Source organism: Sorex fumeus, unplaced genomic scaffold (assembly GCF_029834395.1).
Source record: "Sorex fumeus unplaced genomic scaffold, SorFum_2.1 ptg000010l, whole genome shotgun sequence".
Taxonomy (NCBI): Eukaryota; Metazoa; Chordata; class Mammalia; order Eulipotyphla; family Soricidae; genus Sorex; species Sorex fumeus.
Window position 1 is genome coordinate 21,169,507 of NW_026606067.1, and position 17,640 is coordinate 21,187,146.

The following is a 17,640-nucleotide window of genomic DNA, read 5'->3' on the forward strand; positions in this document are numbered from 1 at the left end:
AGAACATCATGCGACGACTGGAATGGGAAAGCATGGGAGTGAAGATAGATGGTAGGCAACTACGCCACCTCCGCTCTGCTGATGACATTGTTTTAATAACACGAAACATCAGCCAAGCGGTATAAATGCTGGCCGACTTTGACCATGAGTGTGGAAAGGTAGGACTACATCTGAATCTTACGAAGACAATGTTTATGAGAAACAGCCTCGTTCCTGATGCCCCATTCGCTCTCAACGGAACGACCATCTCCGAATACAACAGCTATGTGTACCTAGGTCGAGAAGTCAACATGACAAATGACCTGGCACCCGAACTGCGCAGGAGGAAGAGAGCGGCTTGGAACGCCTTCAAGAACGTCGAAGAAATAGCTAAGAGGACGAAGAACCTCCGGCTCCCGGCACATCTCTTTGATTCCACTGTTCTTCCTGCATTAACATATGCCTCAGAGACCTGGGCCCTATGTAAACAGGATGAGAATGCTATTTGGGTCTCCCAAAGAGGAATTGAAAGAGCTATGCTTGGAATATCACGTTTCACTCAAATGAGAGAAAGAATCCGGAGTTCCGACCTCCGTCGACAATCAAGAATCAGGGACGCTGTCTCGTTTGCCAAGGTGTCAAAAATCAGATGGGTTGGTCACGTAATGAGATTTAAAGACAACCGCTGGACTAGAGCTGTTACGGACTGGATCCCACGGGATGTCAAAAGACCACGTGGCCGCCCACTTATCAGATGGTCAGACTTCTTCATCAAGATCATGAACAATCGGTTTGAGGCTCTTCATGTTCCCAGAGTGAAGAGATGCCATTGGGCTACACTAGTACATGGCAGGGACAAATGGAGACGTTACTGGCACCCGCTCGAGCAAATCGACAATTAACAGGAAGTTAAGTGATTAAGTGATTATGATACCCATGACATTCTTCAAAGAAATTGAGCAAACACTCCTGAAACTCATATGAAACAATAAGCCTCCACGAATAACTAAAACAATTCTTGGGAAAAAGAAAATGGGAGGAATCAACCTCCCTAACTTCAAACTCTACTACTAAGCAGTAAAAATTAAAACAGCATGTTACTGGAACAAAGGCAGAGCTGTAGAGCAATGGAACAGGGTTGAACATACTGACATCTCCCCCCAAGCATACGACCATCTAATCTTTGATAAAGAGGCAGAAAAGTGAAGTGGAGTAAGGAAAGCCTCTTTAACAAATTGTGCTGGCAAAATTGGACGGCTATATGCAAAAAAGTGGGCTCAGATCTCTGCCTAACACCATGTACAAAAGTAATTTCAAAGTGGATTAAAGACCTCAACATCAGGCCGGAATCCAAAAGGTACATAGAAGACAAAGTTGGCAAAACCCTCCATGACATTGAAGCTAATGGTAACTTCAAAGATGTCATGCCACTGGTCAAGCAAGTGAAAACAGAGATAGAAAAATGGGACTATCTTAAACTAAGAAGCTTCTGCATCTCCAGAGAAACAGTGACCAAAATACAAAGACAGTCTACAGAATGGGAAAGTATATTTGACGAATACACATCCGACAACGGGTTGATATCAAGGATATATAAAGTAGTGGTTGAACTCCACAAGAAGAAAACATCCAACCCCATCAAAAAAATGGGGCGATGAAATGAACAGAAACTTTCTCAAAGAAGAAATCCGAATAGCTAAAAGGTACAAGAGAAAGTGCTCCACATAATTAATCACCAGGGAGATGTAGATCAAAACCACAATGAGATATCATTTCACACCACAGAGACTGGCCAATATCCAAAAGAACAAAAGCAACCGGTGCTGGCACGGATGTGGCGAGAAAGGGACCCTCCTTCACTGCTGGTGGGAATGCTAACTGGTTCAGCCCTTTTGGAAAACAGTATAGATGATTCTCAAAAAATTAGAATTTGAGCTCCCATTGGATCCAGAAATACCACTCCTGGGAATATATCCCAGAGAGGCAAAAAGTAGTCGAAGTGACATCTGCACTTGTTTGTTCATTGCAGCACTCTTTACAATAGCCAGAATCTGGAAAAAAACCTGAGTGCCCAAGAACAGATGACTGGTTAAAGAAACTTTGGTAAATTTACCCAATGGAGTACTATGTAGCTGTTAGAAAAGACAAAGTTATGAAATTTACATACAAATAGTACTACATGCAAAGTAGCATGTTAAGTGAAATGAGTCAGAAAGGGAGGGATAGACATAGAAAGATTGCATTCATCTGGGAAACATAAAGTAACAAAATAGGAGACTAACACCCAAGAATGGTCGAGATTAGTACCAGGAATTTTGCTCCATGGCTTGGAAGTTAGCCACACATGCTTGGGGAAAAGGGAGCTCAGATAGAGCAGGGAGCACCAAATAAAGGGATTTGGGAGGATACTCCTAGGATGCAGTATGCTGAAAGTAGACTATAGAGCAAACATGATTGCCATTCATTGCCTCTTTTGCAAACCACAACACCCAAAAGGAGAGAGAGAACAAAAGGGAATGCCCTGCCACAGAGGTAAGGTGGGGTTGTGGGGATGGGGGATGGGAGGGACACTGGGATCCGTGGTGGTGGGAAATAGGCACTGGTGGAGGGATGGGTAATTGATCATTGTATAATTGAACTTCCATGGTAACTCACAGTTCCAAAAGGCTGAATCTAAACGTTGGACATGGGAGTCTCCCGATGGACGGTTCCACAATGAACTAGACCACATCATATTCAATCAGCAGTTTTGCCTAACCGATGTTGCTGTTGTCTCAAAATTCCAAAAGGGATCAGACCACCGTCTTCTTCATGCAAAATTCTACCTCACAGAACGAGGATAAAAGAATGCAAAGTTTAAGAAGAGGACTCCCAAAACGACCACCAACTGGGAGCTCTTTGGCTCTGTTGCAGCAACATGGGAAGATGCCGTCATTGACAACATTGATGAGGAATACGATCGAATGATTCAGCACCTCCATTATTGGGCGAGAAATGCCAAGAGAGAGATAACCACAAAAAACCGCCTTTCTTCGAACACTCTTGAACTTATTCGCCAACATGGCTTGGCACATGCCTCAGACAACCACAAGCAAACATCCGAACTGGCAAAACAGTGCAGAGAAGCCATCAAGGATGACCTCAAAAACAGGAGAGCAGCAGTACTGGTAGATGCGGCAGAAGCTGGGAAAAGCATTCGTAATGCCCACCTGTCCTTCACCAACTACAAAACCAAGACGACTGCCCTCCGACATCATGATGAATCTATCACATCTTCCAGAAGGGCAATGGAGAAGATTATTCATGACTTCTACTCAGATCTCTTTAATAGCCACGTCCACTTGCCCACATACCACATACCACATGATCGATATGTCATTCCCAATGTTCTCCCTTTCGAAATCCAACATGCCATCTCATTGGTAAAGAAACAAAGAGCACCTGGCCCAGACAAGATCAGACCTGAACACCTGAAGAACTTACCATCAGTACTCATCAATACATTGGCTCAGCTCTTCACACGCTACCTGTCTGAATGCAAGTTTCCATCCCTATCGAAAACCAGCAGGACTGTACTACTATACAAGAAGGGAGACATCCACGACATTGGCAACTATCGCCCAATCTGCCTATTGTCTGTCATCTACAAACTGTTCACTCGAGTCATCCTGAATAGGATTAGCAGAACACTAGATGAAGGACAACCATGTGACAAGCCGGATTCCGAAAAGGATTCAGTACCATTGACCATATCCACACGATTACTAAGCTCATTGAGGTTTCTCGGGAGTTCAAGATGCCGCTTTGTCTAATGTTCATTGATTTAAAGAAGGCCTTTGATTCTGTTGAGACGGAAGTGGTCATGGAAGCCCTAGCCAATCAGGGCGTACAAACTCAATACATCAGGATCCTTCGTGAGCTCTATTGTGGATTCACTACCAAGATCTCACCATTCTACAAAGAAGTAATCATCCATATCAAGAGAGGGGTTCGGCAGGGTGATACCATTTCACCAAAACTCTTCATTGCCACCCTCGAGAACATCATGCGATGACTGGAATGGGAAAGCATGGGAGTGAAGATAGATGGTTGGCAACTACACCACCTCCGCTTTGCTGATGACATCATTCTAATAACACCAAACATCAGCCAAGCGGCACAAATGCTGAACGACTTTAACCGTGAATGTGGAAAGGTCGGACTACAGCTGAATCTTACGAAGACAATGTTTATGAGAAACAGCCTTGTTCCTGACACTCCATTCGCTCTCAACGGAACCACCCTCTCCGAATGCAACAGTTATATATACCTAGGTCGAGAAATCAACATGATGAATGACCTGGCACCTGAGTTGCGCAGGAGGAAGAGAGCGGCTTGGAATGCCTTCAAGAACGTTGAAGAAATAACTAAAAGGACAATGAACCTCCAGCTACGAGCACATCTCTTTGATTCCACTGTTCTTCCTGCATTAACATATGCCTCAGAGACCTGGACCCTACGAAAACAGGATGAGAACGCTATTCGGGTTTCTCAAAGAGGAATCGAAAGAGCTATGCTTGGAATATCACGATTCACTCAAATGAGAGATAGAATCCGGAGTTCTGATCTTCGTCAACGCTCAAGAATCAGGGACGCTGTCTCATTTGCCAAGACATCAAAAATCAGATGGGCTGGACACGTAATGAGGTTTACAGACAACCGCTGGACTAGAGACATTACTGATTGGATTCTGCAGGACATCAAAAGATCACATGGATTCCCACCTACAAGATGGTCAGACTTCTTTGTTAAGACCCTGAATGATAGGTTTGAGGCTCTGCATGTTCCTAGAACGAACAGATACCATTGGGCTACGGTAGCACACAACCGGGATGAAAGGAGACGTTACTGGCACCCGCTCAAATAAATCGATGAATAACGGGGATTAAGTGATTAAGTGAAGTGATAAGTATAATTGAAACCCAAGCACAAAAATTTGTAAGTCTACAACTGAACCTCATGGTTTCTCACTAATAAAAATTAAAAAAAAATTGTGACTGATCTGAAAACAAAGGGGTTGCTCCTTATAAGCTAAGTATTTACTGTTTTATTGCAGGGAAAATGTTTTCTGGGCAGTCATTTCTGCTCCACACACTGACCTTTACTTTGCAATTACTTAGGGAAGTCAGAGACTTATTTTGCTCTCTCCTCTATTAGTGGGGTCTACCTTCAAATCAAGTTTCTGAGAAAGAAAACAAATCCGAGACAGGCCTGCACACACCTCCACTTCACAAAGCACAAAGACTTAAGCTATCATTATCTTGTAAAGAATTCTTAAGAATGCAGAATGGGGAGGCGTTCAAGTTTCACTTTTTTTTTGTTTTGCTCATATTAACATCAATTTTTTTATTAGTGAAACACCATTAGGTACAGTTGTAGATTTACAAATTTTTGTGCTTGGGTTTCGATTATACAATGATCAAATACCCATCCCTCCACCAGTGCCCATTTTCCACCACCATGGATCCCAGTATCCCTCCCACACCCATCCCCCCCCATCCCACCCTGCCTCTGTGGCAAGGCTTTCCCTTTTGTTCTCCCTCTCCTTTTGGGTGTTGTAGTCTGCAAAAGAGGCATTGAGTGGCAATCATGTTCGATCCATAGTCTACTTTCAACATGCATCTCCCCTCCTGGGAGGATCCTCCAAACACCCTTTATTTGGTGCTCCCTTCTCTATCTGAGCTGCCCTTTCCCCTAGAATGCCCAGCTGGCCTCTAAGCTATGGAGTAATCCTCCTGGTGCTGATCGTAGCTATTCTTGAGTATTAATCTCCTATTTTGTTACTTTATATCCCCCAGATGAATGCAATCTTTCTATGTCTATCCCTCTCTTTCTGAGTCATTTCGCTTAGCATGATACTTTCCATGTAGTACCACTTGTATGTAAATTTCATGACTTCATCTTTTCTAACAGCTACATAGTACTCCATTGTGTAAATGTACCAAGGTTTCTTTAACCCATCATCTGTTCTTGAAAAAAATGGGACAATGAATTGAACAGAAACTTTCTCAAAGAAGAAATCTGAATGGCAAAAAAGCACATGAGAAAATGCTCTACATCATTAATTATCAGGGAGATGCAGATCAAAACCACAATGAGATACCATCTCACATCTCAGAGACTGGCCCACATCCAAAAGAACAAAAGCAACCAATGCTGGCGCGGATGTGGCGAGAAAGGAACACTACTTCACTGTTGGTGGGAATGCCAACTAGTTCAGCCCTTTTGGAAAACAGTATGGACGATTCTCAAGTTTCACTTTTGCAAGGCCCAGTTCTACAGGAATAGGAGTTCTGAACAACCACCGGAGAGAAGATCAACAATGAAAAATAATTTCTTGCCCCTTTGGTGCGCAATTTATGAAAATTGTGTGGGACAGATGATTCTAAAAGGAGAACTTTCTGGAACACACGTGCTGCTGAGTCTTACTGCAAAGGGCTTTGAGAAAGGAAGATGCTTGCAAGAGACAAGGAGGCCTAAAGCAATGGAGAAGTGTAGGTGGGTCAGACAAGGAACACACCCGTCTTAGGAGAGGAATCAAACCCCAGATCAAGTGTGTGGCTGTATAAAACAGTCTTAGGGATAAGTCCTGGTGGTGCTCACGGAACCATGTGCACCAGTATAAACCACATACAAGGCACATGTCTTACTCTCTGAGCGACCTCTCTGTCACCAAAGGGTATTTTCATTTTCTAGGGGTGGAGGGACATGACAGTGGTAGTGGGATTGGTGTTGGAAACTTGAATGCCTTTAACAAATCATCAAAAACAGTTTTGTAAACCATGATGTTCAAATAAAGTGGGGAACAAACCCATAAAGGGTATTTCAAACAATGGCATTGTAGCCACTGAATTCCCACTTACTGTAGCACTGTAGCACTGTCCTCCCGTTATTCATCAATTTGCTCAAGTGGGCCCAGTAATGTCTCCATTTTGAGACTTGTTACTGTGTTTGGCATATCGAATACGTCACAGGTAGCTTGCCAGGCTTTGCCGTGCGAGCAAGATACTCTCGGTGACTTGCCGGGCTCTCTGAGAGGGTTGGAGAAATCAAACTCAGGTTGGCCAAGTTGGCTGTGTGCAACGCAAATGCCTACCTGCTGTGCTGTTCCCACATACAAAAAAGAAGAAAGAATTTAGATACAGATCTTATGCCCTTCATCAAAATTAAATCAAAATTGGCAACAGACCAAAATGTTAAATGCAAAATGATAAAACTTTTAGAAGATAATATAGGAGAAAATCTAAGATGAACTTTAGGTGTAGTATATCAAACTATGAAATATTACTCAGCACCAAGATAACATGAGAGATGAAGCCATGAAAAGTCTCAAACACAGAGTAGTAAGTGAAAGGATCCACTCTGAAAAAAGCTACAGTTTCTGCAAGTACATCAACTTTGAAAAAGGCAAAACTATGGAGACAGTGAACAAAGATGAGAGATTCTCAGTGCCAAGGGCCTAGTTTTCTGAAACTCATTTGGCCTGATGCCACTTTTCATAAAGAAAAACATTCACTGCCTCTCACCCCATCAAAAATCCATCTTCTTAATTCAAACAAAGTGCCCTTAATTGTGCATGAGGATACAACTGACCCTGCCCCATCATCAGTCCTGTTTTCTCAAGGGAGTTAGTGTGGACCACTTTGGGGAAAGATGAGGTTAAGGGATAAAGGAAGCATGAACTGAAGGAACACAGAGAATTTTTAGAGCAGTGTAAGTGCTCCATAAGATATCACATTTGTGGAAACCTAGAGAATGCACATCACCCAGATCGACACCCCTGTCCCAACATGAACGATGTATTAACACTGTGGTGTGATGAAGTGAGTTTGTGTGCTGCAGTATGTGATCCTCTGTAGCTAAGAATGTTGATAATGGGAGAAAATGTGTGAGGTTGATGAGTGTCTGAGAATATTCTCAGATTGTCTGTAAACCTAAAATTGCTTTAAAAAATCATTATTAAGAAGTTAACACATGACCCAACAATTCTGTCCTTCAAAATATATATTGGAGAAACGGAAATACAAGTGCACTAAAAATTTACATGCAAATCTATTAATAGCAATATTATTATTATTTAGGTGCCAAAAATTGGAAATAGTTCAAACTTTTAAGAATTTGATCAATGAAATAAATTTTTCCATAGAATGGAATGGAACACTATTCAACACTAGGAAAAACAACCCAAAATGATGTTTCTCTAATATGAATGATGTCACAAACAGTATGCTATATTAATGGAGGGAGATGATACAGCATATTATATAAATGCAGTTACATGAAATGTAAATGTAAATGTAAGGTAAAGGTAAAGGTAAAGGCCCTCCCGTTGATCATCAATTTGCTCAAGCGGGCCCAGTAACGTCTCCATTGGAGACTTTGTTGTTACTGTGTCTGGCATATCGAATACGTCACGGGGAGCTTGCCAGGCTCTGCTGTGTGGGCGAGATACTCTCGGTAGCTTGCCGGGCTCTCCGAGAGGGGCGGAGGAATCGAATCCGGGTTGGCCATGTTGGCTGCGTGCAAGGCAAACGCCCTACCGCTGTGCTATCGCTCCAGCCCAAATGTAAATGTAATTTAATTTAAATGTAATGTAAATATAAATGTAAAAAAAGGAAAATCAAGTGAAACAGATTTGGAGTGGCAGAAGGAATTTGGAAAACTTCTGTACCTGCATTTAATTCTGCTATCAGCCTGCTCTAAAATATAAGGTTTGTTAATATAAAAATAATAGCAACATTGGCTCTCCGTGAAGATAAAAAATCAAAGAACTGTCCTTGGAGATGGTTGATCTGCACCTCTCCCATATAGTCAACCCACTCAGAAGACTATCAATTCCACCTCCAAAACAGACTTAGAATCCACAGGTTTTCAAAGCACAGAGAGTAAGAGTAAGACATCCATGGTCTCACCCTGTTCGGTTAGTTTTGCACTGTAAGGCAGCCCCTCTCCATCTACTCTACTTGAAATATCTCTTACCCTCTACACAGAAGTCAGGGTGATAATTAAACCAATTGCTTTAGTCCCTAAAGAACTACAATCCTGACACTGGCTTTTCAATTCACCTAGGAAAAACTAACCCACTGTTAAAATCCTCTCTTATATACCACGGTCTATTTTCCCTTGTACCACTATCCCTATGCCTCACTACACACCATCAACATTGGCCTTCTTTCCAAAACATGCCAGGCTCTTTTATGACTCAAATATACCAGATTTTTTTCCATTTTTGAATTACTAGTCTGGACAAGCTCATTCTTAAGGATTCACACTAACTAGCTTACAGAACTTACTCCTGGTTTTGTATTCAGAGATCACTCCTGGCATTGCTCAGGAGACCATATGCAGTGCTAGAGATAAAACAGGACAGCTGTGTGCAAGGCAAGTGTCTGTCCCACCATTCAATTTCTCCAGCCGCCCCCCCACAGACTACTTGTTCTGTAATGTCTACCTTTCCAACTAGAGCTTAAGCTTTCTTGAAGGCAAGAATAGTGTTCATTCAACTCTGACTGTATCTTATGGTCATTCAGGGGAACTTGAAAATTACAGATGCCCAACTTTAGGCCTACAGCAACTCAAAGAGAATCTTTAAACTAAGTGTCTGAACATCAGTTCTTTAGTTTAGCACCGTGTGTGTAAGTGGTACCTGGAATTGAACCCCAAACTTCATGCATCTGAGGCATTTAATCTACTACTAATCTGCATCCACAGCCCTCTGTTCAGCTGTTTTAAGCATATAACATGCTTACAGAGTTTAGAAGCCTGACATATTACCTATCTACAGGCATTGTTCAGAGCAGATGTTTGGTCCTTGTTGTTTGAATAAGTACCATGAGATTTTTTTATAAAGGAGTCAAAGATTGCTTTTACAGAAGCCAAACAAAAGAGGGCAAAATAGAACAACAGCAAGAACAGGAAGTGGTCTGAAGAAACAGAGCCACTGGACAGACATCAAAGGTTAATCACAGTGACTATAAACAAGTGTGGATTATGGAACAGTGTGTGGACTCAGAAAAGGCAGAGAAGGCAGAAAGCTGGGCAGTGCTAGAGGAGGATTTGTATTCGTTCTGGAGTGATCGAGATTGAAATTCACACAGGACAGAAAGGTGGAAAGACCCAGTGGACAGTTGTCAGGGAATTTCTGGGACAGGGGAGAAAGGTCACCATGAACAAGCAGAGAGATTTTTTAAAAGGAGAATAGCTGATGCTGTGAAAACTGATGGGGTCACAGGCTGTCCGGTCTGGCTGGAGAGACTTTCTTCCTGGCGAAAGGGCCTGGCAGGGTCTCGCTACGGGAAATTAGTTGGGGGAGAGAAGGCTGGAAGGACACATCAGAGGACACCAGGAGAAGCTGGTTTCCAAGGCCAACGTGTCGGGAGCTGTGGAGGTGGAACAGCATGGAGAAATGGTCTGGAATGGTAATTAGCCAGTGACCTCTACAGACAGACTCTGTTCTGGTGGCAAAAATCACATCATAGCTCACTGAATGTGAGGACAAGATGTTGAAACAGGTTTGTGCCTTTCAAAATAGGGCAAAAACATGAGAACTCAGAAAATAACTTCTCTAGCATCTTTGAGAAGTCAATAGAAGAAAGCCAGTTTAAGTTTCGTCCAAGTAGAGGAGAGACAGCTTCAGGGGGTGGGGGTGGGGACGGGGGAGTACTAGACCGAAGGGGTCTGATTGGCCACTATCATAACTCAGTTGATCACAATTTCTTGTCCAGGTCGTAAAGACCACTTTGTTTTTCTTCACCATTATCTTACACATTTCTTATTTTGTTTTGTTGGCTTCTTGCAGGGGACCACAAATTAGTGCCTATTAGGTGCAGATTACAGGGGTTGCTTTGTGATGTTTGAATTGCCTCAAAAGACTGATAAGTCCCAGGCTGAGTGCTTCATAATGGGGAAGCATAAAAATCTCTCTACTTATGGCTAGGAAAGACAGGTGAGAGCAATACATAAATGGAAGACTTGTTCAATTTTTCAATTTATAATGTATTTATCTCAACAAGATTTGTCTTCTAAACATGTTGTCTATGTAAATGGATTACCAATTAGTTAGGGTTATAACCAGATAATCTTTGAAAATGAAAATATTTTCCTTTTATACAGGTGTCCTATGATCTGATTTTGAAAAAATGAAAAAAAAAGAAGTAGAAACCATTTGTTTCTCTCAAAAAGTAAAGCGATTCAAGCTAATTTCATTTGGATTAATTGGAGTATGGGGTCTTTTTAACAAATCATAAATAACTTTAAGTTGTCTTAGTGGCAATATAATTTTTACTACCAAATAAAGGGCTAACATTACAACCTATTATATAAATAAGATAAAAACAATATCCATAAAATATGTGTGTACATTTCAGTTAAATTTACCAACTTTCATTTTAATTTTCACTTGACTCAATAGATTATTAATGCCATTAACTAAAATAAAATTCTCAATAATACCAACAAACTGTTACCAATACATTCCACATTTATCCATTTTTATTTGCATATTAAAATTAAAAAACAAGAAAATGGTTTCACTTATCGGAAAACTGCTATTGTGTGCAATTCTAAGTAGGAAGCTATATTTTGGAACACTAACTTCCTATGATGTGGGTCTTCAGTTTTTAACATTTGTATCTTTGCTAATTTGTAATTTTGCTAATCTCCAGGAAGAGCTTTAGAAATTCTGGAAAATTTTAGAGGGAGTATCTAGCAATGAATCCAACAATAGGTCTTTGCATGCATCCACCAGTAGGTGGAGCAGACAACATAATTTATTACTTAAGAACAAGGGCAAAGTAATCAAAGTCAGTGTATTTGGACTAAAATCTGCAAATGAAATTTTCTTCAAAGGAAATATGCTCTATATGTGTTACATTTAGTTTGACTGGTTACTGAATCAGAATAAATAACTCTATTAAATAATCTTTGCAGAAAGATAAATTTAATTTACAAATGTAAATTTATCTACATTTTACTTATTCACATCAACTAAAATTAGATCTCTTTTTGTAAAACTTTTACAGGAACAAAGATTGTTTTTGATGTGTTCATTTAATAATGGTGCTAAACTCAATCCTGTTTTACAGGTGGTGGGGTGCATAACAAATAGTATATTCTGGGAAATATAATTGACTAATCCTATTATGTCTGTAGCAACAAATTAACCTTATTACTACTAGTAAATGGTGATTGATTATTTATGCAAATAAGTTACTATGTTCAGCTTTCTGATTGAAATAAACATATACAAAAGGTGCTTTAATGTGACTTGAAATTTTTAATTAATAAAACCCTGAGGGTTCTATTAATTCATTCATTACAATATTAGTTATTTACTTGTGTAATGCCTATCAGTGCTAACATATTTGCTTTCATAAAATGAGATAATTAATATTGGAAAAATCAGTAATAGATTTTTGCAAACTCTTTCATGGTATACAATGATTTGTACTAAAAATAGACTTAAAACTGACAGGCTTGCTGTCAGTCTGAGGATGTCAGCGTATCAACATAATCATCTCAAAATCATGAACACATTAAATAAAATAAAAATGGTTTCACTTATATATAATTAAAAAATACAAGTACAATTTTAATTTATAAAATTCCTCAACTATTCTTAAGTATTATTTACCTAAAATAATATTTCATTTCTATTATCTAAACAAAGTTATCTAAAACTATACAATTAAAATAAAATTAGAATTTTACTAGCTATCTTAACACCATTCTTAAAATACTGGTCACTCAAAATTATGTTTCTCTCCTTTCTGAAAATGCAGTTAGAATTATTCCTCTTTAGCAGGTCAATATAACTTTTCACCTACCTTGATATACTTACAAAATTTATTTACAACTGACTACTCAATTCATTCTCAAATATCTGCACAAATTGAGAGTTAAAACTAACACAGATCTTTCTAAATACTCAATACATGTTTGACTTTATTCTCTACTGAAATGTGTATTTAATATTATTAAATAAAATTTCTTTCAACCAAGTGATGGGATTAACCGGTAAACATCTGATTTAAATCTGCAGCTTAATTCCTCCCTAATAGGATGTGAGGCTGAGAAAACCTGTAGCAAGGCTCAAACTGAAATGTGTACCCTTAGTTTTCCGAGTTTTTTTTAGGTGACAGAATATGTGCATTTATTCATTAAAATAAACAAAATGGCATCAGCAGAATCATTGGTATAAGTGGTCAATTTTAGCAAGACTATCTATATAAATAAGCTGTAATGGAAAACTTCGTGACCTTCTTCAACTTCAAAAAATTGTTCAGCATTAGATGGAAATGAGAGTGAAATTTTCCCTGTGGAAAAGGATCATAAAGGATAATTTTGTATGTTCTAGTCCCAGGACAATATCAGGTAGATATTGAAGGGACTCAAAAATAAGTTATATAATCAATGGAGTTGAAAGGTAAAATTCATATTCAGTCTATTAAATAATATACGTGTATTCATTAGGTGAAAATAAACTTGCATTTTTTTCTGTTCAGGTTAAAATTATATGTAATTGTGACTTGCAGTATTAGTTCTAAAATTCAACCATCTTGATAGGATGATGAGAAACACTAATTTCAAGCTAAGTGTCACTGTCACTGTCCTCCCGTTGTTCTTCGATTTGCTCAAATGGGCCCAGTAACATCTCCATTGTGACAATTGTTAATGTGTTTGGCATATTGAATACGTCATGGGGAGCTTGCTAGGCTTTGCCGTTTGGGTGAGATACTCTTGAGTAGCTTGCCGGGCTCTCCGAAAGGGGCAGAGGAATCGAACTCAGGTCAGCCAACCACTTGCAAGCGCCTCACCTGCTGTGCTATTGCTCCAGCCCATGCTAAGTGTAGCATATCTGATTTGTATAAGAAATGAAATTTTGACATTTCCCATCCAGTTCTATCAGTACAACTCATTCTCAGACCAACGCAAACAGATGAGGTTAGGATGCCTCCATTCTCTCAACTCCCACAGAAGAACGCTTGCTTTGGGCAATGAACGCATCACATGGGTTCAATGGGTTGTCCTTTCATTTCAAGTCATTTGTGATCAGATACAAGATAACTGATAAAGCACACTAACTTATCAGATCCAAATCCCTGATATTTTTATGAAATTCCTCTCTAAGGGAGGTGCTTTCATAACGTAATTTCCCCATTAGTTCCCTCAAACAGGGGTGGGAATGGGGAGCGGCATTTTAAAGGTTTCTAACCTTTATTCATAGCTAAAGCTCCCGGCGGCATCCCAACAAAGTGTGCACAGTCAGGCACATCACAATCACATGTGTGTGAGCATCACTACTGGAGCATGAGCAGGGCAACCAAGCCTGTACTGCCAAGAGAGTGGCACAACGAGCATGTGCAATTGCTGGATGTTGCAGCAGCTGTGGCTGAAGCCACAGCGACAATGAAAGCAACAATAGATGCCTTTCACTGGTGTGCTGGAACTTCTGGGCAGAAGGGATTTCTGGGATAAGGGACCGGTAAAGTTTACAGATGCGGATGCTGCCAGCAGGCAGGACAACATAAATGGAGAAAAAACATCAGAGAGAGCATGGCAGTGTGTATTTGCTAACACCAACATCCCCAAAACATCGTAGTCGTGTTCTTTGAAAATCCATTACAATCCATGAGTCAAGTAACACCATCGAGTGTGTAAAATGATTTGCTAAGCTAAGTGTTTAGTTTAACACTGAGTTTATAAATCATTTACCATACTTTCTGCTGCATGATAAATATTGTATTGATGTCTGCTATCATATTATTTTTATAGTAAAGTAACTAAGTCTGTGGACTTTCTAAATTGACCCACTATATACTAGACATGAAGATCTAGATAACCCTGGATAAGACAGATAAATAACTTTAATTAAATTTGATTCCACCACTTTAAAAATTGTTTTCTTTATTACACTACTCATTATAAGCACACACAACATTATATTACAGATTTTAAAAGATTCAAAGTATTAATATTTCAATTATCAAAATAAGTAACTGAAATATCAAGTTGAAATAATTAAAATAACAATATTTTCCAACCCCTTGGTTTAATAAAAATTGAAATTACTAATTCTAAAAGTCTAAGAAAACCCTATTTTTCTTGAAAGAGTTCTTGAGTTGGAATTTTATATTTAAATGTACATATATTTATTTATATTCATATACATATGTACATGGGGCTGGAGCAATAGCACAGCAGGTAGGACGTTTACCTTGCAAGCAGCCAACATGGCCGACCCGAGTTTGATTCCTCCGCCCCTCTCGGAGAGCCCGGCAAGCTACCAAGAGTATTTCGCCTGCATGGCAAAGCCTGACAAGCTACCCGTGATGTATTCGATATGCCAAACACAGTAACAAGTTTCACAATATTACTGGGCCCACTCGAGCAAAATCAATGAACAATGGGAGGACAATAACAGTGACAGTGACATATGTACATATATCCTATCAATCATGAGAATAAACTTTCACATCATTATGGATTTTATAACAAAAGTGAAAATATCTTCACATTCTATTATTTAAAATTATCTTGAGGGGCTGGAGCGATAGCACAGTGGGTAGGGCATTTGCCTTGCATGTGACCGACCTGGGTTCGATTCCCAGCATCCCATATGGCCCCCTGAGCACCTCCAGGAGTAATTCCTGAGTGAAGAGCCAGGAGAATCCTTGTGCATCGCTGGGTGTGACCCAAAAATAAAAAAAATTATGTTGAGCTGGAGAGATAATACAATGTTTAAGGTGCTTGCCTTGCAGGTGGCTGACCTAGGTTCAATCCCCAGCATCCTGTATGGTCATCTGAACACCACCAGGAGTGATTCCTGACTGGAGAGTCAGGAGTAACCCTTTAGAATCACCAAGTGTGGCCCCCAAATAAAACAAAACAAAGTTACCTTGAAGGGTAGGAGAGATACTACAGTGGGTAAGGCCATGCACACAGTCAACCTGGGTTAGATCCCCAGCACCAGGTATATTTCCGTGAGCCACACTTGAAGTGATCCCTAAGCATAGAGCTAGGAGTAGGTCCTGAGTACCACCAGTTGGGTGTGCCTTAAAAACAAACAATTTTTTTAAAAAAAATTACTTCTAGTTGTGTTGAGCTGAAAGACCTTAATTCGAGCTCCAACTCTATTACTGTGAGTTCTGTGTCTATTACACAAGTTATGTGATCATCTGTGTTTCTGGCTTTTTGGTTGTTGCTAAATGAAGATAACTCAGCTCTTCAAATCAAGCAAATAGTAAGACAGTCATTGTCAATGAAAAGTCACATTACTTGGACTTCCACAGGGAAGCTGCAGGTCTGTATTCCCATTAGACACGGCCTCCTGATTACTGATACTTAACATACTTAACACCCTGTTGAAGTTGGTTATAAGGCTGATATTCAGTCTGGCAAGGGAGGGAGGGTCATACACCTGTGGGGTGTGAATTGCCCTAGCTTAGAGACCACTGTTGCAGGACTCTAGTTAGACCTGAGGGTCTGGCTTTAAGAGGCAAGGTGGAAGGACTAAAAACTCAGAACCTTCATGTTTTCCTGCCTGGGGCTCGAATAACAACAAATATCAACCCCTTCCCTGTACCCTAAAAAAATTCACATTCATTCCCAACCCAAGACGGATGAATATTCTACGTAGGATGATTTTTTTTTTTTAGTCCCAATTTTTTTTTTTAGTCCCGCATGTTTTTTTCTAGTCCCAATGACAAGACCTGAAGCACTAAAATGTGAACATGTGCAATTCCAAATTCTACATCTAAGGGCCTAACTGGCCCTGGCATTGTCAAGCTATAATGTAGACAGGGTGTGGGGGGGCGGGGCGAGGAGGTGGCACTATGGTTGGCATCTAGACAACTTCTCGGTTCAAAGAGTCTGTGAAAGTTTCCTGGGCTTATGACCTCTCAGTGGTTGTTTAAATCAACTCTAGATCAAGCCCTTGGCACTCCTAGAGGGTTCTGGAAGGAGGTGGCAGGAGTGCCCTTGGTGAGGTGCAATCCCAAAAGGCAGACCACATTGCTAGTGGGGCATTCCAGCCACCAACAGGCTGGCCCAGCTGCACAGACCTGAGCTTGAAGGAGAGTCTTTGTGGGATCTTTTCAACAAGTTTATCCATTCAGGTCGCTCATTCATCTCTGCCAGGCAAGGAGACCGCAGGGCTGACAGGAGCCGTGAGGCCTGAGACTCACCTGGTTGGTGCTGAGCAGGTAATGCATCTTACGGGCCAAGTATGCTTGCCTCTTCTCTTCCTGCTCCAGTCTAACCTTCTTCTCCTCTCTTTGTTTCATCTCAGCAAACTCCTCCAGGGCCTCCCTGCATCAAAACCAGCCACTGTTATTGATGATGCTCAAAGTTGACTCCCATTTTCATTCCTTCACAGATAATCATCAAGTAAGTTTCTGAGGTGGCACTAAACCTCCATATCCATCTCAATCAACGGCACAGTAGACCTCACCTGCACAGTCTAGGTGAATCTGTATAGCTTAAATGTTCTTCCACCCTACACCCACAGCAGTTAGATTTTAAAAATTAAATATCTCTGTATTTGACACATATCTTCATATGATATTCTTTTATATATTAATATATATAATATATATCTTCATTGAAGAAGTGAGGAAATATATC

At 40.3% G+C, this 17,640-nt stretch overlaps 1 protein-coding gene across 1 annotated transcript in view; it reads right to left on the bottom strand.

The window, feature by feature from the left end:
* SPATA17 (spermatogenesis associated 17) overlaps positions 1 to 17,640 on the bottom strand; it is a 183,784-nt gene that overhangs the window by 66,560 nt on the left and 99,584 nt on the right. Inside the window, exon 6 of the mRNA XM_056110766.1 lies at positions 17,202 to 17,325. Coding sequence (XP_055966741.1) covers positions 17,202 to 17,325 — 124 coding nt within the window. The remainder of the gene's footprint in view (positions 1 to 17,201; positions 17,326 to 17,640) is intronic.